Consider the following 27,172-nt stretch of genomic DNA (forward strand, 5'->3'; position numbering starts at 1 on the left):
CATCTCATCTCCAATATATTGGTCAGATCCCCGAGTACTCTATTAGCATTTAAATGTTGCTACTTTATTAAGGATGCTAATTTTGGCCTTTATTGTTCACTTATCTGAAAAAAAATCAAGAAAGTTTTAAAAATGTATGAATCTTCCTCAAGCTAATACATCCAGCAATTCTGGGGGCAACAGACAAGGTGACAACACAGAAACACACATACACTGAATTACAATAAGGCAGAAAAAATCACAGGCAGAAAAGACTAAGCTGGGTATGAAAAAAATCTCACCTTCAACTTCACAGAGTAAACAATGCAAAGTCACAGCTATGAGTTCCTCTCTAGAAAGTGATTCTAAAAAGAGTTCTTTTGGAGCTGCCCTTTTGTTCACTGACTACAGTGAGACATTAGTTTCATGAGTTTAAAGTTAACTTCTGTGAACATATTTATGTAAATAAAAACAAAAAACAAACAAACAAAAAGTTTTATCTCATGCTATTCTAGTCTCAATGAAATTAGCAAGTTACTCATATTCTAATTAGGCATAAGAGTAACTATGGATGCAGCTGGGGTCAAAAATAGTGACAGCATTATTTAAAAGCCAGTATCTGGTCTCTAAATAAATTTAAGAAATCTGACAGTACCCATCAGCTGGGAGAGATCCTTGCTCAGGATTAGGAAGCACACAAAACCTTTAAGACATTACAATGAAGTTAACTGAGGTTACTGCAAAATCCAATTTATGTATCACTTCCTTGACTTTGCTAGAACTATACAAAAGTAATAAAACGGGTAAATTATCCACAATGCCTAAACTGAAGCCAGAGGGTAAATTATATTGTTCTGAAGGGAATAATATATTAAATTCTATTGTTCAACAGGTTTCTGGTGAAAGCAAAGAGTATTACCTCAGAATTAAAGGATAGGTCTGAGTTTTCATGTGATTAACTCACAAATATCAACAATATGACACCCCACAAAGTAACATCTACTGTATCCTCTGCAATCATTAAATTGTAGGAATGGTACTTAAAATCTCTCCAATAGCCTCTCCATGTGCAGCTTAAACACTGGAACTTCTATTCTTAGAGAGAAAAAGGAGAGAGAAAAAGGAGAGAGAAAAAGGAGAGAGAAAAAGGAGAGAGAAAAAGGAGAGAGAAAAAGGAGAGAGAAAAAGGAGAGAGAAAAAGGAGAGAGAAAAAGGAGAGAGAAAAAGGAGAGAGAAAAAGGAGAGAGAAAAAGGAGAGAGAAAAAGGAGAGAGAAAAAGGAGAGAGAAAAAGGAGAGAGAAAAAGAAAAAAAAGTGGACTGTACCTACATCTTTCATTGGAGTATCATAAAAACGAATTAACTAGCTTGTGTTTTCTTCAACTTTTAATACTTTCTATGAATCTCATAATAAAAGATGAAATTGCTGACAAACATCTATTTACCAAAAAATGCACACCCTACAATATCTGCACAGGGTTACAGTGCAAAGGAAAAAGTTTCTAAACCTAGGGGGATAAAGAAGTACGATGATTCTAGATTAGGAAGGTCATCTATTCTTTAAATATTTTTAAATACTCAACTTCCCTGGAATTGTGGAAGATTTGTATCACATTACCTTGGAATTCCCATGTTTTGCTGAGAAACTGGAGGAATTAAGGGGACTCCTTTTTCTCCAACTGCCCAAGAGACACTATTGGATACTTTCCCAGAGGTCATTAAAGTCATTTTGTTGCTTCCATCAGCTTCAAAGGAAAATGACACACCTACCACAAGAAAAAAAAAGCAAAGTAGTATACTGATGCAATCAAACACATAGCATCTGAACCTCTTTAAAAATATTAATTCTTCAAAATACTCAGTGAGATAACTTGAGCCCTTAGGTAAGCAAGGGAATGTGAAACAGCTTGATTTTGCTGTATGTTACAGGTGAAGACTCTCCTCTGGAAGAGGACTGAAAGATTCCATTCCACCCGGATAAATGCTTGCAGATTCGATTGGGAGAAAAGACTATGCTTCATAAACATGCTCTCTTCTAAGTGTATTTCTCTCTAATGAGGAATCAAAGACTTTTTTTCTTTACAGATGCACTTTTTTGTGAACATATCTGATAAACTTTTCTGTAATTTTCAGATCCAGCCTGATGTTGTTATTAATGAAAGAGAAATTCACAGAAAAAAAAAAAAAATCAGTCATGGTCGACAAGTCAGTTCCAAAGATCTATGGCATGCTTTCCCATATATACCCATGATGGTCAATGACTTTTATACACAAATCTGTCATAATACTTTTCTTCAACACTAATTTTCTCCCCATTTTTTTTCTGTTCTTTTGCTCTATCTTGATCTATATATTTCATGTACTGCAAATGTGTGCAAGTCAGTCATCTCTTGATGCAGTTTGAGCTTACTATATAAATTTACTATTTAAGCTGTATGCTAAAACACATCATCCTTATTCCAATGTTTTTGACTTCTTCCTTATCTCATCCTTCTGTTTTGCAGCCCCAGAGATAAAGCATTTTACCAAGAAGCCATCAAAGCAAGCAGGAAGACCAAGAATTCAGCTGCATACACACTTCTACAGCCATTCTTCAGCTGGTTTAAAACATTAAACCAGTGGAGCTATGCTGATTAATACCATCTGCTGGCACTTCTGTGCCAGAAGTTTGACTACTTAAATAATAACAAAACTTCTATAGCCAGTAGAGGCTCGCTAATACTATAAGCCAAAAAATAAGCACACACATTATTATTTCATACGGCTTAAAATTAGTAAGAGGAAGACAAAAAATCTAAAGCAAATTTTAAGAATCATAATAAGAACAATAACTATTTTATGATTCAGCTATACAATTTGTAAATGCTCTTAATGGAATTTACTCTAAAAACCCAGACCAGTCTATTACTTTCACATGGTTTCAATGAGAAACACTGAAGCATTGAACTGAGAAACACTCGAGAGATCCTACCGCTCCCAACTCCTTCATGGTCCAACATCACACGCTGATTGCTGCTAAATTCTATTTCTTCGATAGGAGCATTGCCTGTCAGAACGGTAGTCTCAGGGATAGGTATGAACACTTCAGCCAACAGAGTTGTGCTGCTAATGCCCGTTGTTTCATATATCTAGAAATAAAACACAGTCACGAAATAGTAAAACCTGAAATTTCTCACAATAAAAATCCTGAAAGCATATATTAGGATATTCAGACAGAAGGTTTTATTATGACTGTTTTGAAATTAAAATAATTGTATCTATTTACATTTCAAAATATACAATTAGTAGACATTTCAGTTGCCAACAGCTATCTCAGCCTGAATACTTTTAAAAGCATATGCTCCTCATCTGTCTAATGCACATAGGAGCAGTATAAAAAGTCCCTAAAGTTTAATGAGTATCATCATAAAATAGGCAACTCCTCACTAACGTGCTTGTGACAGTGGCACTGTCACTAGGTGAGGATATTGCCTCAGTAATCTACCCGTGCAGTAAAAGAGTGAGGCACACAGTACTGCAGGCTGCTTTCCTCCTCCTTGGCCAGGTTTGGGCACAGATCGATTTAAGCAAAGGTCAGCAGAAAGGCCCTTTTTTCTTCCTATTCCACACTGAGATGTTTTTAATTCAAGTAGATAGTAAGAAGTGTCAGTGAACACTCTACAGACTGCAGCAGCACTATTGTGCATCTCTTGCCATTTGGGTAACACACAGCAGAGGGTAGTGCACCTCCCTCTGAACTACTAGTGTTGCATTATCTAACAGGACCTGCTGTTCCTCTTAGAACTACATTCTGCTGGCTCTGTAATCAATTCATGTCACCCAGTCACTAATTCATATTTAGAGTGCTTTTTTGTTTTCAACTTAACTGCATATAGCTTTATCAACATTTCAATAATTGAGATTACTACAAATGGTACAATCATTTTACTGCAGTGTGGGCATGAAAGTTCTAGAGCACAATGTTTTGGCGAATTTATTTGCAATATTAATCATAGGTTTTCTAAAATTAAGTGGCCGATCCACGAACATATTCAATGACATGCTTTGAATACTTAATATTTTCCCATATTTAACCATAATTTATTAATTCCGAACAGTATCACAAAGAAAAAGCAAGCAATACAAAAGGATTTACGTTTCATAGTAAAACTTACTATGATAAATCACTATCTACCTGTAGTTTCAAACTCTCTGGCCAATTGAATATTTGTAAATTGAAAATCTGTCCAAAATGAACTCTGAAGTCTGAACTTATTGGTCGGGTAACAGTCCTTGACACTTCTTTGGAATTGAAAAGGACTTTTATAAAGGATGAGCGTTTCTTCACATCTTCTCGTCGCAAAACCTCAGCCCTGTAAATATGTCAAACAAATTGTTATATCATTTTATTAACACTTTTATTCTTTAGTTATTTTTAATGAGAATCTGGTAACTCAAAGAGAATAGCAGAGATGTTATTCTTTTCAAAATTGTCATTACACAGCAGAGGTGTGAAAACTATTATTTAACAGTTGTTCATTTCATGAATGTAAAGTGATTTTAGAATGAGCATGTCAAACTTTAGCTTCATCAGACACACCTCCATTTAAAGGAGTTATTTAAGGAAAAAAAAAATCATCCTACTACCCTCCCAAAAGCACAATAACCAGCACAAAATTCAGTTAAAGATTCTAGAATTTTCAGTCAGGTCTAGTAGAACTAATATTCCTTGATGAGGCTATTTGTTGAATCAGTAGGATATAGAGCACTTTTTAACTGAACAAAACCTTTGAGATATTTGTTAAATTGTGTGTGTAAATGTGGAAAGCGGAAAGTAACACAAACAAGTAAATTTCTTATGCACAGTGAAATCTCTGGTTAATAACTACATGATTTCTCTATTTTTCCTTTCTTTGTTGATTATACCAGAGACCTGGGGTAAAGGTCTCTGGAGACTAGCTACTGAGACTGATATCACCAGAACTGAGCTAGTCTATCCTGAAAACAATTTCTTTACATATACCACCGTTCCATGCACACGCTTGGAAAATAGGAAGGTTTAATGAGAGTCTGTTCATCCTCCAAGCCCAATACAAACAAGTTACATGTAATTTAAAATATATCGCTTTTGGAAGCCGAAGCTTAATATTCTAGTAATGAGATTAAACAGAATGACTAGCACAGGCTTCTGAAATTGTATGAAAAAAGTAAGAAATTCAATATGAAAGTATGTATTACAGCAAACTATTTTGCAGGCCAGCATGTATCTTACCGAGGACAAAGCTCACTTGGTGTTATGCTTCCCGACAGGACTAACTCAGGAATTAAAACAGGTTCTCCAGGTTTCCTTCTGAAGTTGTCAGCTTTCTCTCTGACTTGGTGCTCTATTTCCAGGCTATTCACCATTTTTGGTGGGATGGGTTTTACTGGTTCCTCACCAAGATCACAATCATCTACAGATTCTTCTTCTTCTTCTCTAAGATTTTTTTTCTTCCTTTTCTTCTTGGACTTCTGCACATAAAAACAATAACGTTCTATCTGAATTATTTTTTAACCAGGATCTGTGAATGAACATGGGCTAGAGGCAGAACTGATCTCATTAGCAATACACCCCAAACTGAATGCTCCCATTTTAACGTCTCCATTTATCTCATCCTACAAATCAGATAGGCTACTCGTGTGTCATATGCCCACCTGTGCTCTGATAACAGGCATTTCCAGCATCTGCATGCAAACTTCCCCTCAGACATGTCAAGTGTCTTCCATGGATCCTGCACATACTTGAGGAAAGGACAATCACTGCCACCCTGAGGAGTGCAGCACACTGCCACACGACTGTGAAAACAACAGCCTCATGGCTTTGCTGGCACTGCCATTTCAAATAATCCAATGAACAAATATCGTCCTGCTGCAGTGTTTTGTTCAGCTCCTGTGTCAATAACTCTTGAAGCATAATTGAGACTTTAAATGCAGTACAGACAAGCATTATTAAAGTCTTTCAGAGGTAAAAGACTGGTATATTAATTGCCTTTTTCAGTTTTGAGGCATTCATGAATTCACATGAGATGACAGTGACTGACTGCTCATTAAAAATATCCAGTAATATTTTGCTTCACTGCTCAAAAAAGAAACAAATTTCATCCATATGTTCTTCCTTGTCACAATGATATGACTTTAACATGACTGTAGCAAATTGTTTAATTGAAAGAAAACAGAAATCTCCTAAGGTGCTGAAAACCAATACCAGGGAGGCAACTACTCCTCAAAATCTTTGACATTTTAATGTTTTAATTAGCGATTAATTTATTAACAAATTCTAGGTAAACAGAATGCATCCAAAGAAACATAATTAAATTAAATACCAGTATGGTCATGCAAATATGCTTTAAGTTATTTCTATACAGGCAAATCAAAGTTTGAAGACATTTAATAATAAGGTAAATTTTGTAAAACTTAAAGATTTAAACAAACCTGTGCCTTCTTCCAGGATTTCCACTCTTGCAGCTCAGCTTTATATTCTTCCATTTTCTTTTCGTATTCTTCCCTATATTCTTCTAATAATTCATTTATCTCATCCTGAATTTCTGCTTCATATGCTTTCTCATCTAATCTCTGATCAACCTCTTCCCTTCAAAAATATTATAAGAATATGCTGCATGAACTAGCATAAAAAAGTTTGCAGTTAAGCTCATAACATATCTCATAGAGAAGGAAACAATTCTCCTTTCATCATACCCAAAGAGTCTTCTATAGAAAATTAACAACACAGATACACTAATCGAGTTGATGGTAGGTAGCTGCCATCCCAAATGAACTTAATGATTTTTTCTTTACTTAGAAGCTTACTTTCGTAGCTCCTTTCTCTTACAGTAATTACTTCTTATCTTAACCATCCTTCCTACCCCAAAATCACAAAGGACAGTAGCAGGCTCAACTGGTGCCAGGTATTGGTCAAATCTTTATCTTTGCACACTTCATATCAGAGTTGTAAGTTCCCAGATTTGACTGATGTTATTAAAACTCCTGGCAAATAAAACATGAAACATGCTATCAAAACTTACTTTCTCAAATAAAGTTTCATGGGTGTGTTAGTAAACTTCTGAAAGTCACGGAGGGATTTCATTTCTTTCCAAACTTTTATAATGGTCTTAAGCAATGTTCTATCTTTTTCTTGTTCAGCATCACGAAGTCTTCTTGTTTGCCTAGAAATATACAAACACATGTACAAAATCAGAGCTGTATAACTCAGTAGAATAATACAGTGAAAATCTGAAATACGGAGAGACAGCGATGTGGTTTTCAATTTGCCTGATGGCTATAAATCCCAGAGATATAAATCCAGGAAACATAAAACTCAAATGTGAAAATGATGGGAGTTGATTTCCTTTAATATCTGTACTCTAGTCTCTTGCATTTTGGATAATCTGTCTTCAATTATAGTTAGTTCCCTAGAAATCTCAAATTTTCTGCAGTGTTTACTACAGCTGTACATCATTAAAAACATTTTAGGAATCAATGCATGCAAATGATAGCCCAGCAAAACCTGCACTGCTGCTATGAAGTTATGCTTATTAACAATTGTATTACTAAATATGCTTTGAAATCAGCAAAAAGGACTTGCAGACATTCTCTTGGCCTAACATGATTAGAATATCCCACAATAACTGCCCTTTGCTATGAGGTAATTTAAGTATTACACATCTCTACAAGATTCCAAACATAAACAAAATTAAATGGGCTTTTCTTTGACTTCAGAATAGTTATTTCATATTTGGAAGCATTTTCACCTTTTAATTAGTATGAAAGAGAGACATTCATTAGTACCTTTAATCACCAACACACACTTGTAAATAATGTAAATGATTATGCAGCACAAGCATTTGCTTCCTCAGTAATATCTTAGCAGCTAAACATGTCCAATAAAAATAATATGATTAAAAATGAGGTAATCTGAAACATTAACAATTGTAATACTCAAAGAACATGAAAGACAGAGGACAAGTTAAAGATCTGACAAGCAATACTTCCATACTATTTAAAAGCACAAGTGATGTTAGTAAAAACAAAGACTAAATACAGACTTCCTGAAAAATACGATGAGTAACTTCACCACCCTGTTAGCTAGCAGTTTGAGTATTACTTATCCATACAGATCTTCAATCTTTTCTTCTTTGTCAAACAGAGAAAGTTAGAGTAGACACAGATACAGGTAGACAATATCTTATGTAATGTATTTTGTTTGGAGTCAAGACCTGAAAACTTGAGAGAACTATCTCTAATGAAACACATCGGCCAGAAGAGCCCCAGATCTGAAGTCCACATGTACTGGCCTCCTCTTCAGCAAGTGAAGACAAGAGTGCAGAAACTGCTAATTTTCAAGTTTTCTGCATTCAAATGTCATTCCTCTCTCAAACTGATGGTAAGCCAACAAGTCTGTTGTACGGACTGCAAAGAGTGCACAGGTATTTTGATACTGGAGGCTGGAGGAAGTAGTAAGAAAGGTGATTTTCCATGATACGCTTTTTCCCATCTTGTGAAAATTTTAATTCCTTGCGAGTGTTCTACATTAATCACAAGGGGACTGCAATGTTAAAAGAGGGTAGGTCAGATGTTTTTACCAATATATTACTCCAAGTTAAGATTGGACACCATGGCAATAAAAAAAATCCTGAGCCTATCTAAGCATGCTCAACAGTTGTCAACAAGAGTTGGATTTAGAAAGAATTACAGATATGAAAAGCCCTAGAGTAATCCCAGCCAAAATCATCTCCCATTACTTATGCAACACTGTGATCTCATGGATTTCAACTGAGTTTCTTCAGATTCATAATGCTGTAACACTAACCTAACGCATGCATGACCTAGAAAAATATTTAGATATCAAGCAGGAACATTTTATCTAATTAAACTATAAAGCAAATCTCAGAGCTGGTTCCAAAATTTAAGAACCCCCCCTCACAGTGAAACTTCTCATTCCTAAATCCCATGCCTCCTCTGGAGAGAGCTCCTGTAACTTAGGTCCTGGATGGGAACTGCACACCTCCTGCTGCTACTTCTTTCAGCAGACGTATGAAAACAACACACTATCCCCCTTCTCTGCCTCAAAAGCAGAGAGCTACTCCTTTATGGGAGAAAAAAATGCGGATTCTAAGCCTTAAAGTAGAATTGTGATAGAAAGAAATTGGAATTGTTATACTATTCTAAAGATTATTCAGGAAAGCCCCTACTTCTGTTCAAATCTTTTTGTTCAAATGCAGCAGTGTTACGCATCTTTGAATATAGATAAATTCTTTTTATGAAGTATCTACTATTTAAATGGTTGTTCAGCATGTAACTCCAAAATAACATTTTATCATACTACTAACAATTCAACACTGTACATTTGCCAAATTAATACTAAGTTTCACTACCAAGCCAAAACATAAGAATATATTTTTTATTATCCATTTACTGTCCAAGAACAATAAATGCTTTGTTGTAAACAAAACAATTCCATTTCATGTATATTAAACCATAGGCAAAAATATGATTGGCAAATCTAAGAACTGGGAAGCGAGTCAAGAACCCTCTGTTTTGATGTCAATGCTTCATGTAATTAACAAAAGGAAAAATTAACTTCCTTGCCTCTTCAAAAATTATGTCACTTGCATCATTATGTGAGCTTTTGGCTTCCTAGTGATGTTCCCTCAAACTTCAGTTTAATTTTAATTGCGCGAAATGTAAAGTGTATAATTACTAAATAATCAATAAGTAACCAAACTAAAAAAAACTTCTGCAACAAGATTTCTAAGTTACATTTTCTTCAAGTATTTCACTCAACTAACAAGAATTCTTAAGCCCTCAAAATTCTATCTAAATGGATGGTTTTTAGTTATGACTAGAACAATTTACAACTAAATTTAAAATCCCATCATGAATTTACATTCTGTACCAGCACAGAAACAAAAAACATACAAACAAAAAATAAAAAAAAAATCCACATTTTTAAAAAGCAGCAATTTAATGAATCTGTACTTACCTGATTTCAATTTTGTATTCAGGTAAGCTCTGTTGTGCTACAGGCTTAGGAACAGCAGCATCACCACCGTCTATACTACATTGCACAGCATTCCTCAGAGCATGAAGCTTAAATGAACGAACAATTAAGAGATGGTCACATTTATGGAGCATAGCACATACTGCATCTATACAGGAACTGGACAGTTGCTATGTAACAGAAAACACTAAACTGTCTCAGTTCTTTATTTACAGGGTTATGCTTTTGCCAAGTCTGTGAGTCTTGCTGGTTCTTTTTAAGATTAAATTGTAACCTGAATGCCCCAACATATGAGGGAAGCACTGATTCATTTTTCTGCGGTGGATCTGAACAAGCAGCCAGGACTGATCTAGATGTTATTTAGAACACTCAGCAATCAGAAAGCATAAATAGGGAGTCTGCAAAAAGAACTTCTCTAAAAGGCAGGACCAGAAAGCGCTCCTGAAGGTAAGAGAATTTAAAAGACAGCATCTCTCACAAATGTGGAAATGCGCTGTCAGTATCATAATACATTAATGGAAATAAACTTTTTTTATTATTATTCCTAACCTACAACTGAAATGAAATCTCACTTACTTTTCTCCATCCTTAAATACAGCCTTTCACTTTCTGCCTGCAAAACCCCTGTACACAATTCTGTAAAGGCTTTTATCTATAATTCACTGAAAAACACATTGGATATTCTGTATAAGGAATACTAAGTTTTATCATGTTCTGCTAATTATATTCGCTTTTACCGCAGAACCTACGTGGAGCTCATTTTAAATAGATCAAAGCATTCTCTAATCTTAAAAAGGCAGTCCTGCAATAGATGTAAAATTAAATTTTTATCTTCTGGTAAAATACCTCTCATGACATATAATTAGAAATGTCATTGCTATAGTTTGAAGACACAAATTCAGCTGTTTACCTTCAACTGTCACATCATATTTCAGCAAGCTATGAAAATGCAATGAAAATACCTTGTCTGTGAGAAGTGTTGTAAGATTCTTCTGCTTTCTTGCTAGATATTGATCATATAACTGAGCCAGTTTAGCTGCTAACACATGTTCACGACTGAAACATGGATGATGAGTAAAAATTAATCCGGAAATATCAATATCCAATTGAAATGGTCCCTGAAAATCTCCAGATCCAACAAGATATTGATTGGCAGTAGTCACTTTTATTGCCTGAAATGAGAAAAGAATGAAGCGTGTTTAGAAGCCCCAAGAAAACTGTCCTACAAAGAGACCCTGTGACAGGCAACAACACACTTAGCTTACTTAACAACACACTTACTACTCTTAATTCCTGAGTGTTAAATCATAAGGACTTCTGCAGTGACTTCATAGTTTCATTAATCAGCAGATGACATACCACCAGCAGGAGTATTCTACACAGCAAAATTATGATAGTTCATTTTCCTCTTTGAGGGGAATCTATTTACTTGAGGCAAAAGGGGCAGTAAGACTTTCAGGGATAAAAGAGAAGATGGAATCTTCAGACTATTCAATCCTCATTTTGGAAAAACAATGTGGAATTCAAAGTAATCTGCCAGTAGTGAATATTTTTCTTCCTACAGGACTGAGTAGGAAGACAAAAAGCCCACCAGTCCTATTTTTACCTGCTGGTTTGGAATTGGCTTATTTTTTCTTAGGACTCTGCTTTAAAACAGACAATCCAGCTCTGAGAACAGCCTTCCATGTAGATAACTTACGTTGAGCATTCTAACACCATGGAAATTCACATCTATCAGGCCCATGGAAATAAACATCTATCAGGCCCAAGGAGAAAACTTTCAGTGACAAAATTTGAAGTCCGTCTTGACTCTGTGCAGCCTAAAGGCAGCTAACGCTGTAAGTCCTTGTTTCAAAAGTGTTTTGGGCATTTAAACATCACTTGTCATGTAAACATGGTGTTTTTGAAACATATGCTCTCTTGGCCTAAGTTTGCTATATCTGCTAGGGAAAAATCTCCTTCCATGTAGGCAGGAACACCTTGCGTAGATCTGTGGTATGTCTTGAGAATTGCATATTTGTAAAGAGCACGAGCTAAAGGGCACATTCAAATCTGTGCCAACAGCAGCCCTACAGAAATCTTTCCATATCCCAAGAGAGCAATCTACCTTAAAGTCTAAAAAGCTACAGTTTTTTCAAGGGTACAAAAGAGTTGCTAATAAGCAGAGTAATTAACACTTGTGTACCTGACCTGAAAAGTTTTAACTGAAACTAATTTTCATCTGTGCTGACTGCATACTGCAACTGATTTTTGCCAGGGCAGATACACTATGTTTAAAAAATACAAAGAAGAAAGATTTGAATTGGTGCAACTTAATTCAAAATAAGATGCTTTCTATAAGTGCACATAAAGGCTTATCTTAGAGCGGGTTCATGAGCACAAAATAACCAGCATGCACATGCACAACTGTTTATTTTACCTCTTAAACTACAGATAATAACTCTGCCCTGATTGTCAGCCTGACAGCAGCTCCTGTTCTGAAGCGCTTCACAGCTACACTAACATATATTAACATATGAGCTACCCTGCTCTCCAAGGATGCCTCACAGAAACTTTGGAGGCCCACGCACTTGAAGTCCTTCCTGCACTGTCACTTGACTAATTTAACCAATATTGCTGGCTAAACTCTTCATCCTTCTGCATGCATTACTTTCACACAAAAATATAGATGGGCTATACTTGAGAAAGTGGAGCACAGAAAACCGTAGAATACGGAATTGTAGAATACAAAGCAGTACTTGGGGATCTTAGCACAAAGCCCTTCAGATCACCAGGGCTTCTGGTGAAGGATGAATGGGACACAGGATATCATGAACAATATTTATGAAATACACTTACCTTTCTATACAGTGTTTCAAGTTCAGGTTCAATGCCTTCTTCCAACGAAAATATTGGAGGCCTGGTAGGAGACTGTTTAATTGGGTTGGGCAATGCTAAGATTTTGCCATCATCACCGAACCACTCTTTCCCCTACAGATAATAAAATAAAATTAGATTGTTTCTTACTTCATATGGAAATAACTTGCAAAATTATAATTGTTAGGAAAAATAATTAAGGAAGGAGACATGACTATGAATTGCCTGTGACTGAATTAACCAAAACTTTTCTAACGCACAGCAATGAAATTTCCAAGTATACTATAGACAGGCTTTAAATTCATAGGACCAACAGAATGCCCAAACTTTAAATATATTTTCTTTTTTCCAGAATTCAATGTTACTGATGTTTCTTTCAAACCCGTAACATTAACATGTACAACGTTCAGTATTTAAATAGTATGTTCACTAAAATAGTCATAATCTGTTTTATATCAGACTGCCCCCCACACCTTTTAATTGGATTACAAAAATCAAAAGCAAAGTTTTAGCACTACAAGGGACCGAAGGAGATAATCTTTCAGGCCATCTCTCAACTATTTCATAAAATGAACTAATTAAGAACAGCATCTCTGAAAGCAGATGAAGGAAGTGTCTTGCAAACAGATTGCTATCCCTGGCTCTTCAGAGTTTAAGCACTGACCTAATGCATCCCTCCGCTCTCATAACCTGGGTTCAATAATAGCTTAAACCAGTCCAGCTGCTGAAAGATGCTGCCCTCCCTTATTCTCCAAACTGCTTAAAATTGTCCCTAATGCCAGATATATTTCTGTGGTAACACGGTAAAGCAAACCAGAAAACTAATTCGGTTGAAACTAGCCAGCCAAAAAATTAAACCTGTTTGTATTCCCAGTCTTGCTTGCCAAAATGTCTCTGCTAGCAGAGAAGGAAATTACAGAATCATAGGATTCTGTACTCATATATTAATGAAGAGCAACTGCTAGATACTAGCTTAAATTTATATTAAGCAATGCAGACTAAGGCAGGGTAAAATACATATGCAAACCACCTTAATAGGTATTTCTATAAGTTATTCAAAAAATTAAAAGTTCCTCCGGCTATTTAAGATAATCTAATAATCTATTTCAATATTTAATTACCATTATAGTCCGATCAGTAAACTTCCAAGTCGTCCATTATTTCATATTATCTCCAGCAGACACAAAAAAATATTTTTCATCATCTTCCAGTAAATACTAACAAGAGTGCCCAGCTCTTACATAAGCTTTAAAACATACCACTAGCTCTTAAAGTGTTTTATAGACCAAAAAAAAAATCAAAAACAAAAAACAATCAAACAAGAAGCATTCTTATCCCTATTTTGTTGGCAACTAAACTCTGCCACAAACAAGTCAAGTAATTTGTTCCCCAGCAGGCCAACAGCAAAGACAGGAAGCAAACATCAGGTTTCTAAGGCCCAGGCTGGTGCTCAGGCTGTTGGAGCACACTGAAGAGCACTGCGATGAAAGCCACAATTCCTGAAGTCTGACACAGCTAAATATTTTAAAGTTGAAACTCCCATATTAGCGTGACCATCTACCTACTTAATTGTACAATATGAATAAATCTGATAAATAAGAAGCCTGAATAAGACACCTGAGAACGTAAACGATGACTTACCTGCTCCTGTCTGAGTATTCTGTTTTCTAATATATTTAGATTAGATGGAGATACAAAGGGCCTTTCTCCTGTGTAAAGACCCTCATCCTCGAGGAACCTAGGCTGCATGTTTTCAGGCATCTTCTGAGAAGCAGGCACTAGTGAGGAAATAAATAGAAAACCATGTAAAATATCTTAAAATTGGAGTTCTGGTTTACCAATTTTGAAAGAGCCCGGACTGTTCTTAAAACAATTGGTACCACATAATACACATGCTGACAGCAATATTTTTCTAATCAGAAAAAACAAATACAGGCATATAACCAAAGCAGTCCCCTTCAAATGACCACAGATCCAGTTTAATTATACCATGAATTTGTCACAAGTTTCCTTTCCAAAGAACAAATTTAATCATTTCCTACCCCAAAAATTCTTCAAATAATTTAGTAGAATTCAGTTCTAGTGGTTGCTTGCAGAAACTGTAGGGTCACTTTAGTGGCAGAAACTGATTATAAGAAACATTCCTGAACCATTGCCATGTAAAATGAAACAAAATTGATCTGATCTACTCTTGTACAAGAAGTGGGACATGTATAGAAAGTCATGGTGGATTTTTTAAAGACTGCTTGCAGGACTACTCCACTGGCATATGGGCTTGGCATTTTTCAAGGAGCAATCTCTCCTTTTAACATCAGAATAGAAAGTGGTTATATCGAGGGTTACAACCAAGCTACCCCCTAAAATCAGAACACTGTAAGCAACCAGAAATTAGTTATAAGACATGAAAAATTAGAAGCACAAAGTCAAATATTCTGACATTGCTGCAGCAAGCTGGTCTGAACATCATCCTGGTGCCAACCACCATCCAGAGATTCATTTCTGTTGCTTCCACTTCAAATATTAGAAAGCAGCTAGTGACTCTAGAAAGTTTTTTTTTTTTTTTTTTAAGGATTTTGTGGTTTTTGTATGGAGACAAGGCAACAAAATAAGAGACAGGATAAATGTTGACTACTTCCAAGTCACAAAAACAGATTTTAGCCCTTTATAACACCAAATTACCAAGGTAACTTAAGGTATTACATGATTTATCCTACCCAAAAACTTACAGTGTGTATACATCCAGCTACTAAGAGGAGCTCGTGCACAGGATATTATAACTTGGAATATTTCGGTTAACCACATCCTTATTTTTTTTTCATTTGGCAAATTTGCCGTGAGTCACTTGAGAGCAACGGAATATCCGTAAGTTCTTTTGCTAGTGTACCAGATAGTGATGTGCTGAGGTGTACATACTCCTAGTTAGTTTATTTTTCAATTTCAGACACAGACTTGCCTGGAAAATCGGTGTCTCAGCACCGTGATGAAATGCACTTACGCTGCCTCATACAGTATGGTTTAGTAGCTCCCAGTGTGCCACACCATACCAAATCCAGAAACAAAAGGGATGAGCACAACCTACGCACCTGCTTTCATACTGGGAATGAAGAGAAATTCTTTTTCCTTTTGCAGTTGCTCAGAGTAGCTTTCATACTCAGCAGGTTTCTCTACGAGAATGTCTTGGGCCTCCTGCCCTAAAACGAATAAATCGTCATCTTTAACAAGGTGTACATCTTCATCCTGTAGTTTAGATATAAAAATACCTGTTATTTTATCTATATATTAATAGGGAAATTTTTAGAAAGTATGCTTTCAGCATCTTAAAGGAAAGAAAATCATCATGTTGTATTAGAGGATTATAAATTAAGAAATCTAAATAAAAATATGAATATGTATTCTGCAGTTCTTACTGTTTCATCCTCTTCTTGTCCTTCCTCATGGATTTCTGCATCTTCTTCTGCTTCCTCCTCTTCATGACTTAGCTCATTCGTTTTCTTAATTCCAGTCTTTGTTCTCTCTGCTTCAGAATCAAAATCAAAAGTAAAAAACTTGTATGCTTCTTCAGCAGAGGGAAAATCATTCTGGACCTAAGAGAAAGCAAATACTTGAGTATGAAATTTATAAGAATTTTAGGACAAGTAAAAATACCTTTTTATTAACAATAGTAATAACAACATGCACAAACCCTTTTAACAGGATTTTAATTGCTTTAGAAGTGACAAAAGTACACACTGAAACTGACTGAAACATTTTAAAATGTCAGAAGGAACTCCTCTACTGTTACAGTATTATTTCATGAAATATTTCTTGTAAAGCTTTATTAAAAAGGTTATCTGGTTCAACTTTAACCATCTCATTTTTTAAAAATATAAACAATCTCTGAAACACAAACGCTAATGTTTAAACCCTGCCTATAATAACCACTGATCTAGCATTGCAGGTGTTAAGGTCACCACTTGAATAGAAATTGCTAATGACATTTTGCCTCTGAAGTACACAGGCCTCCTAGTGCTAAAAGGAATGTTTTTAATATGAGAATGAATAGAAATATTTTGTAGCTAAAAATATCAGTATAGAAATACTGCTGTATTTGCCAACGGGTGGCACTAAATAGAGAGGATTTAAAAAAAAATCCAGATGGATTTACTTGATCATCTTTTTAGTCTTGCAATCAGTAGGATTTTCCATCTTATACTTCGATTCTTGGCATTCACTGTTTTCAAAGTTTTCTAAATTAAACACAACCCTCTCTACTGCTTAAGACTAAATTCTGTTGGCTCCTTCATCAAACGTAATTCAGAAACCACACAGAATTAAACAAAGTTAATGTCACTGAAATGAAGAAACTGATACTTACTGGTAGTTTTTGCTTAGCTTTTTTGGTAGAATCATGAAACTTTACTTTTGATGATATGCGAGATTCATCCTCTTGCATCTCTCTAAATTCATCTTTATCAGACTACATAAGAATAAATATGCAAATTATTATATGCAATTGTTTACACATCAAAAATAAGTCAAAGAGCTGAATAAAGAGATTAGAAGTTGCATTCCCACAGTAAAAACTAACCAAAGAGTAAGTATTCACAATTGTTGTGATAATATACCAAATTAATATTTATCAAAAAAAGGTGCATTATTCATCAGTTACCTCCTTTTACAGTAAATATAGGTCAAGAAACAGAATGCAGAGTATCAAGAAATGGTTCATTTTGTAACTTTTATTTTATATTTTACTGCTGATGAGATCATTGCATCTGCACTTCCAACCACAGGCAACCACGCGCTACTGTCCGGGAGGGGGAGAAATGGGGGCAGCAATGAGAAGCTTTCAGCCCTGTAGGTTACACAATTTAGAGGACGACACGAAGCATTGCTGCCTGACAGTGCTAACTAAGGAAGTGAATCAATAAGCCAAAGAATTCGAAGAGTCAAAGCTACCCATACAACTCCTGATGCAATCAGGAAAAACATAGTTAGACATATTAAGAAAAGGTGCTCAAATACAGACCTGATTGTTTGCTTTGTTCTTTTTCAAGCAATTATTGTTAGGCCATCCTGCAACTCCATAGAAGTTACTCCTCTAACTTCTCCAAAATTAGACTAGCATGTTTATCCCTCTCCAATTTTCTAAAGCTTTCTAAAGCTCTATAAGTCCCCACAGATGCAGGTAGTCATCATTGGTTATGATACATTGCTTCAGTGAGTTCACTTAAGTAATTCAAAGTGATTTGCATCCGGCCCAACCAACATAAACATCTCTAGTACTGTATCTACTTTTCCTTAGATCAAATCATGTCTTCTGTCATATTTACATTTATTCAGTCTAAACTTCAAAATAACAATAATAATTAAAAAAAAACACTTAAACTTCGTACATGTGTAAATTAAGTACAGGAAATAATATGTGAATGATTTCAAATCTGCTGAGTATAAAATTAATAATTAACTTTTAATGAAGATATCACTTACATATTTTCCTAATACAAGCAGATTGAAATGATCCCCTGTATCTACACAAACAGATTGTACCTCACCAAAAAAAAGAACAAAATTGCCTGGAATTCCAAATAAGAATGTTGCTGCAATATGTTGTTCTTCACCTTGTGGTGAACTCGTCTTGGTGCGAGTTCTGCACATACACTGCCTTTGATATTTTTGCATATGAAATTAATTCCTCAGAAAGAATGTATTTATACTAAAAAATTAATTTAAAACATAATCAAGGAAATACAATGACATGAAATTAACATACTGTCTTTACCAAATACACTGTGCAAATGCATAAAAACTATATATTTTTTTCTATTACCTTATCTTTTAAATGCTTCAAGTTAAACAAGAGAAGTCTAATGACTAGTAAGTGAAATAAGTTTCCCATGATATTTACTCTATAATGAAAGCAAATCATTTTTGCTAAATAAGTACATTAAAAGTATGAATTGGAAAAGTTCCTGGTAACCAGTTCAAACAATAACATCACTGTGATCACTCTAACACAAATAATGAAGCTGAACTTTAAGACCATCTGAAGCCTTTGATTTATTTGTTGTTTCATCTTCATTTTCTTATTATCAGAATAGCAAAACACAATATATTCTTACCTCTTTATCCAGTCTGTCTTCTGTTTTTTTCTCTCTAATGCTTTTTAAACGCCTTGGTCGTGGACTGGGGTCTTCTTGCAAAAAAGTGCTTTCTGCTTTTGACTAAGCAAAACCAAAAATAATGCTCAGCTATAACATGAATATAATAGCACTAATGCTACGATAATTCCTGGAAGCACAAAAGCTTATGCCTGCTTTTATTAGTGACAGACGGTTTCAACTGTATAATCAGCTTAAGTGATTTACAGACCTAGATGTTAATACTCTTTATTACACTGCACAGTAACTTTACAAGTAAATCCATTTATTTCAGAACATTTTTTTGACGAAAACATAGAAGGGTCCTTATCCTTTTAAGTATAAAATAGTTTTTTTTTATTACAGATATGAGTTAAATAATCTTTAGAAAAACTATGACACAAAACAGTCTCTGAAAAAGCGCAGCTATCAGCTTCACACAGCAAAACTAAGATCTAGAATCTCTGAAGGATTCTTACCCTTGCAGCTTTTAGTTTCTCTCTCATCCGCTCCCTAACAGAAAATTCTGCAAAGCCTGTCCTTGATGCAGAAGGAACAGGTGGCAAACCTGTAATGCAGAAAATATGATAGCATGTTTAAATTATGTATTTTGTGAAAGAAACTTAGAATTGTTCAAAATAGAGCATTTATTATATATAGAAGCTCCAGGTTCCAAAAGGAAGGATTTGAATAAGAAAATTTATCCAAGTGAAAAATACGGTTTCATGATTCAGACCTAACAAGCTATTACAAACAGCTTTGGCTGAGCTGCATATGCCTTTCATAATATACTCTGGAACACCTTAAGCACTGCATACAACATTTTTCTATTTAAAAATATTTAAATAAGTACCTGAAATATTTTTAAAATAATTATTTTTAAGACATCAAAACTGTTTAGCTTTGATGCTAAGTGGTGTTTTGCATGCTGCACATCATGATTCAGCTATGATCAGAACACCAGAAAGTAATTATAAACCTGCTTCTTGTGTCAGTTGAGAGCTATCTGTTTTCTGTATTGACAAAAAATGTCAATACAGACATTACCTGATATGCACAGACAAGCAATACCTGGCTGGGATGCAAAGGCTGGGGCAGGCTCAGCTACAGTGACCCACCTTGCAGGGAATTGCACAAGATGGTGCAATTCAGGATCCTGAGGGGAAGGAACAAGGCAAAATGTGTGGGATCACACCTGTGAACTTCAGGAGAGCAGACTTTAGCCTGTTCAGGGGTCTGCTTGGAGAAACCTTATGTGGTACAGCCCTGGAGGAAAGAGAGGTGCAAGAGAGCTGCTTGATACTCAAGGATCACCTTCTCCAAGTTCAGACAGCCTACACAGGCAGGTAGTCAAGCAAGAGCAGCAGGAGGCCTGCGTGGATGAACAGACAGCTCCTAACTGAATTTACCCATAAGAAGTATCCAAGAGATGGAAGCAGGGACACATCACCTAGGAACCTATCCCACATGCTGAGTGCAAGGATTCCATCAGGGAAGCCAAAGCTGACCTTGAGTTCAATTTTGCTATGGATGTGAATGGCAACAAGAAGGTATGCTGTAGGTATATTCATAGCCAAATGAAGACTAAGGAAAAGGGGAATATGAGCTGAATGGGGCAGGGGACCTAGTGGCAGGAGAAATGGGTGAGCTCAAAGTACTCAGTGTCTTTTTCACCCTACTTTCTACTAGTTAGACTTGCCCTCGGGAACACCAGGACCCTGGAGGTCAGTCTCTAGCAATGAAGACCTACCCTTACTAAAGCAAAAGTGAGTACAGCAACACTGAACGTCTCTTGACCAAGCCTTATAAGAAAGTGTCACGCACAGAAGCATTTTATTGAAATTACAGAGAGAAAAAAAAAAAAAAAAAAAAAAGGTAAAGCGGTATGAAAGTCGCTGGGGGGGGAAAAAAAGGGGCATTTAAAGAGAATTTAGTATTTAACTGTTACTTGCTTAACAAAACCCACAATAAGCAGGTGTTTTCAGGCATTTGTTTCAATCTAATGCTTTTTAAAACTCGATTGGTAATTTTATTGATGAAATAACTCATATCTAGAGTATGGTAAAGCTGACAGATGTCTCCGGTCACACTTGCTGAACAGCTGAATTGAGAGGGGTATTGGTGTGTTTTCAGGGGGGATAATAAAATGCTGTTACACACAGAAAGGTTTACATGTTGACTGGACATAGAAGCTAGAGATTGAAATGGCTGCAAAGAGGACTTCAATCACATACTGAGGTATTCTAGCTTTGGAGTAAAAATCCTCACACAGCTGTGGAATCTCTGCAAGAGCAAGTTAAGAAAAAGTTATGGGGAAAAATAGTGTCAGCTGAGTTAAGTAAAGTTGAATCTACTTTAGGGGAGAAGATGAACTAAGTTACCTTGATTTCCTTTCTAAAAAACTTTTTTTTCCTTTCAATTCACTTGTACCAGCCTGCTCTATTTCACTGAAGCAAAAGCTTCATTTCAATTCCATTCTGATTAATTAAGGAAACAACAAATAAGAATTTGCTCTGAGTCTTGAAATTTTGACAACTCCTTTCAAGTGTTTCCAAACAAATCAAGTTACAGTTAACAGGACAAGGATGCAAAATAAGTGCAGAAGCAATCAGCTGTCACTTTAACTGCCTCTGAAACCAGTGTTCCTTTTGCAGGAGATTTTATTTTTTTATTTTTTTCCCCTCCCCTCAAATGAATGAATCAGTTACTTGCTACAAATCAGCAATTATTCTTTCTACACATAATGAAAAGCATGTTTAACTCAGTGGTGGTTTTGGTATTGCTTGTGCACAATGTTTCAGTTACTGAGGGATCCTTACTGAGGGATCCTCTTGCTTTTTGAGAAAGCACCATGTTAAAAACAAACAAAAAAACCCACACATTTACTTTATTTCTTGGTGTATACAATTTTCTTCTGTTGAAGTGAAAGGGCTCTATAGCCAAGTAAATTATGAATGACTTCAAAACGTATTTATAAAGTGGTAGTTAAAGATGGCTATCCATGAGAGCATTATTTCACAGAACAAGCATTTCAGACCTGTCAAGGGCTGCAACAAAAAAAGTTCTTATCATTCAGATAAATATTCTTGAACTATAGAATTTTAAATACGAGATAGACCTGAGTGTATTTTCTTATATATTTTACAATTATCACAGTAACCCAACTATCTAATAACAGAAAAGATAACTACTGACAACGCTTCTTGTATTCATAAATCAAAATAACTTTAGTAATTGTCTCCAAAGACCGCTAAACATAAGTATTGCTGAATATAGCTTTTCCATGGCATATCGAGCTATATTTTAAATCTATTAGAAGTGTACATAAAAACAAGTTCCTGCAGTATAGCACAGATACCAGCTAGGGCAAGTTGTTACAGTTCATAAACTTTGGAAACACTATTGCTGCTTTTTCTCTGCTTTCTGAGATAGAATTATGCATGCAGGTATAAAACACAAATGTGCACAACAGTCACCTATAGTTAATGAATACTTTTAAAGTTGTCAGACCACAAAGGAAACGACAAAGGAATGGCACTATGCTGGGTATACAATAAACCAAATATTTTGGGGACGTCATGTTCTGAAAATGCCCTTAACACCTCCCGCTTCCCACACCTCTTAAAACACAATTTTCACAGTGCACAAACTTAACAGAAACAATAGGCAAACATGGTGACAACACCACACACTTTCACTTTTCTACTGTAACCGCGAGTTTGTTCGTTCTGACGCGACAACTGCCCCTATCGCGACACGCGCCCGTAACGGCCGCCCCGGCCCCGCCCCCGCGGCCGGGCAGTGACTCACCGCGCGGCGCCGCGGCCGCCATGTTGGCCCGGCTCCCTCGCGGCGGCGGGTCGGGGGCAGCGGCGGCCTCCGGCAGCTGCGGCAGAGCGGGAAGGAGGAGACCGCGTGAGAGGGGACACCGGGAGGAAGGCACCGAGGGGGACACCGGCGGCACGGAGCGCAGCGGGGCCGCCTCCCGCCCCGCGCCCCCTCCCCAGCCGCAGAGGGGAGGGCAGCGCGCGTGCGCCGCGCGGGAGGCTGCGCGCGTGCGCGGCAGAGCCGCCCGGCTCCACCGTTCTCCACGCTCTGCGTTTTCGTGCCTCTCCCTTTGTCCCCCCTCACCGCTTTTTTCCTTCTGTGCCTGTGGGCGGCCAGGGTCCTCTTGAGCCGATCCACCTGGGCAGCGTCCTCGTCCAGGAAATCCTGTCGTAGAGAGGGGGCTGCGCTGTGGGGCCTGCCCAGGCCCACAGAAGTCATTCCTCACTATATCATGAAGTCATGATTTAAGCAGTTTTCCCTCTGTTTCACTGCTGCTGTTTGCCGGCCCCAGTCCTGACACTTGTGACTGAATTTTGGCAAACACAACATGGAGGACTGAGAATAGCAGGATTGAAACCTACTACCATCTCTGAAGTGTTTTACCCTCTTTTTTCAGTTCCTGCCCTCATACCAGCTACCTGCGTGACCATGACATAACACGTGCCTCTAGGCACAGTCTGAGCCCAAAGGCATTTGTCTAACTTGAAAATTCGTTCATAATAGGAAAACAGTAACATCCTGTTTTCATAACCCACTCAAGCTTAAATACATTTCACCAATCATTTACTCCAACTAAATGTTGCATCAATATGAAGCAAAATATCAATATATGTACTGGAAGTTTGTATTTCAATACATTATAAAGTATCTGCATAGTATTTAATTTTACAAGCCTCCATTAATTAGAGGAGCACTCGCTGTACGAGTCTAAGGAATAACATGAGCATGCAAGATGCTGTAGTGTTACTTTTTTCACATAAACCCCACTGCCATTCTCACTGAAACATGCATTGTCCCAACTTAAGGCACACTGACCTCCATGATTATCATCCGGGATTCTTCACGACAGTCCATCTCTGGTAGTTGGCACCTGGCTGCCACAAACACAAGAACATGAGCAGCTATTTTATAGTGAGATGGGTGTTGTTAGGTATACACGATAACGAGGTATGTGCCATGAGACCTTTTAAGTGCACACCAATAATGAGATACATACCGTGTGACCATTGCATCCTGACCACTCACAATCTTAATTAAAAAAGGAAAAAATACATCCAAAAGGAAAAAAATAATTCAAAAATATAAGTATTTATGTACTTAATAGCTATACAGCAATGAATAAAATGGGCCACTACATGAAGAGTATGTCTTGCAATTTTTTAAATGAATAACCTGTAAACTCTGCTGATCAGAGAACAGTTTCACAGAGCTTCAGATCAGAGACACATCCAACCTCTTCTTTTTTACCTTGGGGCTCGCTTGGCTTTTCAGGCTTACCAAATCAGAAAACCATCAAATAAACTACCATTTTGCATACAGCAGGAAGTTGTAGTTGATTACAAACATTGGGATTTTTTTTTTTAAATCGGTACAACTCAATGCATTTCTACTGTTTGTTCAGTGTCTTGTACCGCACTGCTTTACCTTTAATCAACAGGAAGTGATTTCAGCTTGCACCAATGTAGCTGCCACAGTACAAAATCTTAAATGTTGATTTACTAATCTAAAAGCAGCTCACAGGTGGCATGACATTCCAAATTTCAAAATTCTCCTGAAAGAACTCAGGAGTGAGACCTATAGGGGAAGCTTCTGTATCTACCTGAATCTCCTTCAGCTGGAGGGCAAATAGTGACCTGCACAACTCATCCTTAGTTTCTCCATCATTCTTTGTACTGGGCTTGTAAACGCTCTTTTATTCCTGCGTCAGGGAATGCTTCCCAAGCAGGCAGCTCTGGTCATGATACTCTGCTTAATTTTTTTGGAAACACCTAAGAACAGGAGGAGGAGCCAATGGAGGATGTAAGAAGGTGGTAAATAATTGCATTATCTCCTGCCTAGGCATTAATACTTACGAGCTGCTAGGCCCAGAGGATTTTCACATTGCTTCCTCAGCTAGCACAGGGAGCCAAACTTGCCCTAAGCAAGTGTATTTATTAGTCAGATGTGACTATACCCCAAACCACCTTTGTATCCACATCAGCACCAATTCCCTCTGTATCTTGCATCAGTGCCAAGGGAGACATAGCTGAAAATTGTAGCATTTCCTTGCTACATGAAAGTCTCATCAAACACCATCCATATGACAGAGAAAATATCACACCCTGTAAGAATCTGCAGCATTTTTATTAGGACAGAAATCTTTTTCATACCAAACTTTTACATAAAAAGTGTAAACAGTTTGCCTTGCAGGCACATGTAAATGGAAAATGCTGTAACAAAGACGAAGACCCTTACAGCTGCTTACTTTTCCTATTTTCTCACATCTCCTGAAAGCCAGTACTACAGCAGCATTTAAAGATGCAATAAACAACTGAGTACAAGAACTCTGGAGCTCTCTGTTAGCCCAGAGAGTGTTTCTGAAGCACATAAAACTGAAAACAGAAGAAAAGTGAAGTTTCTCTATCTTAGAAAAACAAATTACTTCAAAAATAGGTTAAAAATAATTTTTAGGATTATGGATTTTAAAACAATACAGGAAAACAGTGATATTTAAAGAGATCTAAAAGAAAGCACTTGGCTCCTACCTTGTTGCTTTTGGGGTTTTATTTTTTTCATGCAGCAGCTCCAAGACTACAGACAACAGCCACAAACAGACTCAGCCTAGCAACAGAGCTGCCAGGGAAGTCGCTGACCTTGCCTTTAAAGAGAAAGAATCAGATTCCCTCCCATAAGCCACCAAAAATACTTTTTTTTTTTTTTTAAAGTAAAAGGCAATGAGAAAGTCACAAAGTATGGGGAAGATGAAATATGAAATGTTTACAGCTTCTGCAAACATCTGCACATTTCAGTTACTGCCATGACTTGGAAAAGAATATCCACTGTATATTTTTGAAGGATCAGAAGTGATTATTTCTGTCTGAAATACTGAAATACAATAAGGACAGTCACTCTTCCTAACTTTAAGGATACTGCTAAAGTATCTGGCTAATTTCTCCCTGCTTCCTCTGTAACCAGAGGAGAAGTATATCCTGTCCATGGGACGTGCAAGATTCAGAGCAATTAAGTTATGTATTCCTGATAAATTGCTTGCTGAGGAGCTTGCCTCCCTCTGCTGACTGCAGAGGGTACTAGACCTCTAGAGGTCTGCGTGGCAACATTCACAGAAACACAGAATGGTTGAGGTTGGAAGGGACCTCTAGAGACCATCTGGTCCAACCGCACAGATAAATAAAATCTGGTTAGATGAATTTCGGTCTGACCTTTGGCCTTATCATGTAAGGATAAATCCTTAACGTGAATTTGACTTCAAATAAAGTTACTACCTACCAGCTTTTCAAAAGTTGCCTCTGTTTTCCCATGCATTAAAATTTTCAGAAGGAATATTAACCCAAATTGTATCAAGAATATATTTAAGTATGTTAATTACAGATGAAATTTACAGATCACATAGGTCTCAGCAAACTTCTTAGTATGCAATTTTCGGGAAGAGTCACAGGAAACGTAGCACAAATGAAGAAAAAGAAGATTGGGCATGTGCATTTTTAATTTGTAAAGAGGAGCTATCACAGCTGGAAACACCTCGCATGATAGCAGCTTTCAAGAACAGAGAGGAATGTGATGAGAGGACGGGTTTCATGCACAGAACATGCACAGCAGTCTGCAGTGTCTGCTCAGCCTCAACAGTGTCACCATCAACATGAGCATGATCTGAGGGGTGAACCTTCGCATTGGGTTTTGGCAATGAGTCACGTCATTAAACATCTTGGTTTGCTAATAAGTCTGCGTTTCTTCCAGTTTTAGAAACAGTTGTGAAAACAGTTTAAATGATGGGCAAGTATGAAGAGCTCAATGTAAGGAACATGACCGTAATACCCTGGAGGAGCAGTGAGGGACCCTTGCTTAGCAGGTTGGAAAGTGGCTCAAGAGCACACATCAGCACAGTGGCTGTACTCCAGGAGAAAAACAGAATTTAGCCACATCCATTTCCTGGAGCTGGGACTGACATGTTTATCCCAGCCAGCATTATAAAAACAGTGGCACAACCAATGTCTTTGGTTGCCCTGGCCAGCAGGTGTAGTTCTCCGAATGAGCTGGCTCAACTTTGTTAGGTGCAGCACTGTCGCTTGCTTAGTCATAAGCAAGGATGGCGTTGGGCATAGGCAGAGCACAAAGGAGCTGGTACCAATGAACTATGGGGAGAAGCAAAATCACAACACT

At 36.9% G+C, this 27,172-nt stretch overlaps 1 protein-coding gene across 1 annotated transcript in view; it reads right to left on the minus strand.

Annotated features, from left to right (window-relative positions):
* Positions 1 to 23,869, minus strand: part of CC2D2A (coiled-coil and C2 domain containing 2A) — a 44,878-nt gene extending 21,009 nt beyond the window's left edge. The window contains exons 1-18 of the mRNA XM_088539985.1: positions 23,831 to 23,869; positions 23,099 to 23,179; positions 22,778 to 22,853; positions 19,447 to 19,535; positions 18,950 to 19,051; positions 17,203 to 17,304; positions 16,256 to 16,432; positions 15,932 to 16,085; positions 14,490 to 14,626; positions 12,831 to 12,962; positions 10,955 to 11,164; positions 9,975 to 10,081; positions 7,018 to 7,158; positions 6,428 to 6,584; positions 5,229 to 5,467; positions 4,152 to 4,329; positions 2,949 to 3,105; positions 1,596 to 1,743 (exon numbers count right to left, since the gene is read on the minus strand). Coding sequence (XP_088396111.1) covers positions 1,596 to 1,743; positions 2,949 to 3,105; positions 4,152 to 4,329; positions 5,229 to 5,467; positions 6,428 to 6,584; positions 7,018 to 7,158; positions 9,975 to 10,081; positions 10,955 to 11,164; positions 12,831 to 12,962; positions 14,490 to 14,626; positions 15,932 to 16,085; positions 16,256 to 16,432; positions 17,203 to 17,304; positions 18,950 to 19,051; positions 19,447 to 19,535; positions 22,778 to 22,853; positions 23,099 to 23,179; positions 23,831 to 23,869 — 2,426 coding nt within the window. The remainder of the gene's footprint in view (positions 1 to 1,595; positions 1,744 to 2,948; positions 3,106 to 4,151; positions 4,330 to 5,228; positions 5,468 to 6,427; positions 6,585 to 7,017; positions 7,159 to 9,974; positions 10,082 to 10,954; positions 11,165 to 12,830; positions 12,963 to 14,489; positions 14,627 to 15,931; positions 16,086 to 16,255; positions 16,433 to 17,202; positions 17,305 to 18,949; positions 19,052 to 19,446; positions 19,536 to 22,777; positions 22,854 to 23,098; positions 23,180 to 23,830) is intronic.
* Between the last annotated feature and the right edge of the window lie 3,303 nt (positions 23,870 to 27,172).

Source organism: Tinamus guttatus, unplaced genomic scaffold, assembly GCF_059628265.1.
Source record: "Tinamus guttatus ecotype Peru unplaced genomic scaffold, ASM5962826v1 Tinamus_guttatus_pri_ptg000052l, whole genome shotgun sequence".
NCBI classification, from domain to species: domain Eukaryota; kingdom Metazoa; phylum Chordata; class Aves; order Tinamiformes; family Tinamidae; genus Tinamus; species Tinamus guttatus.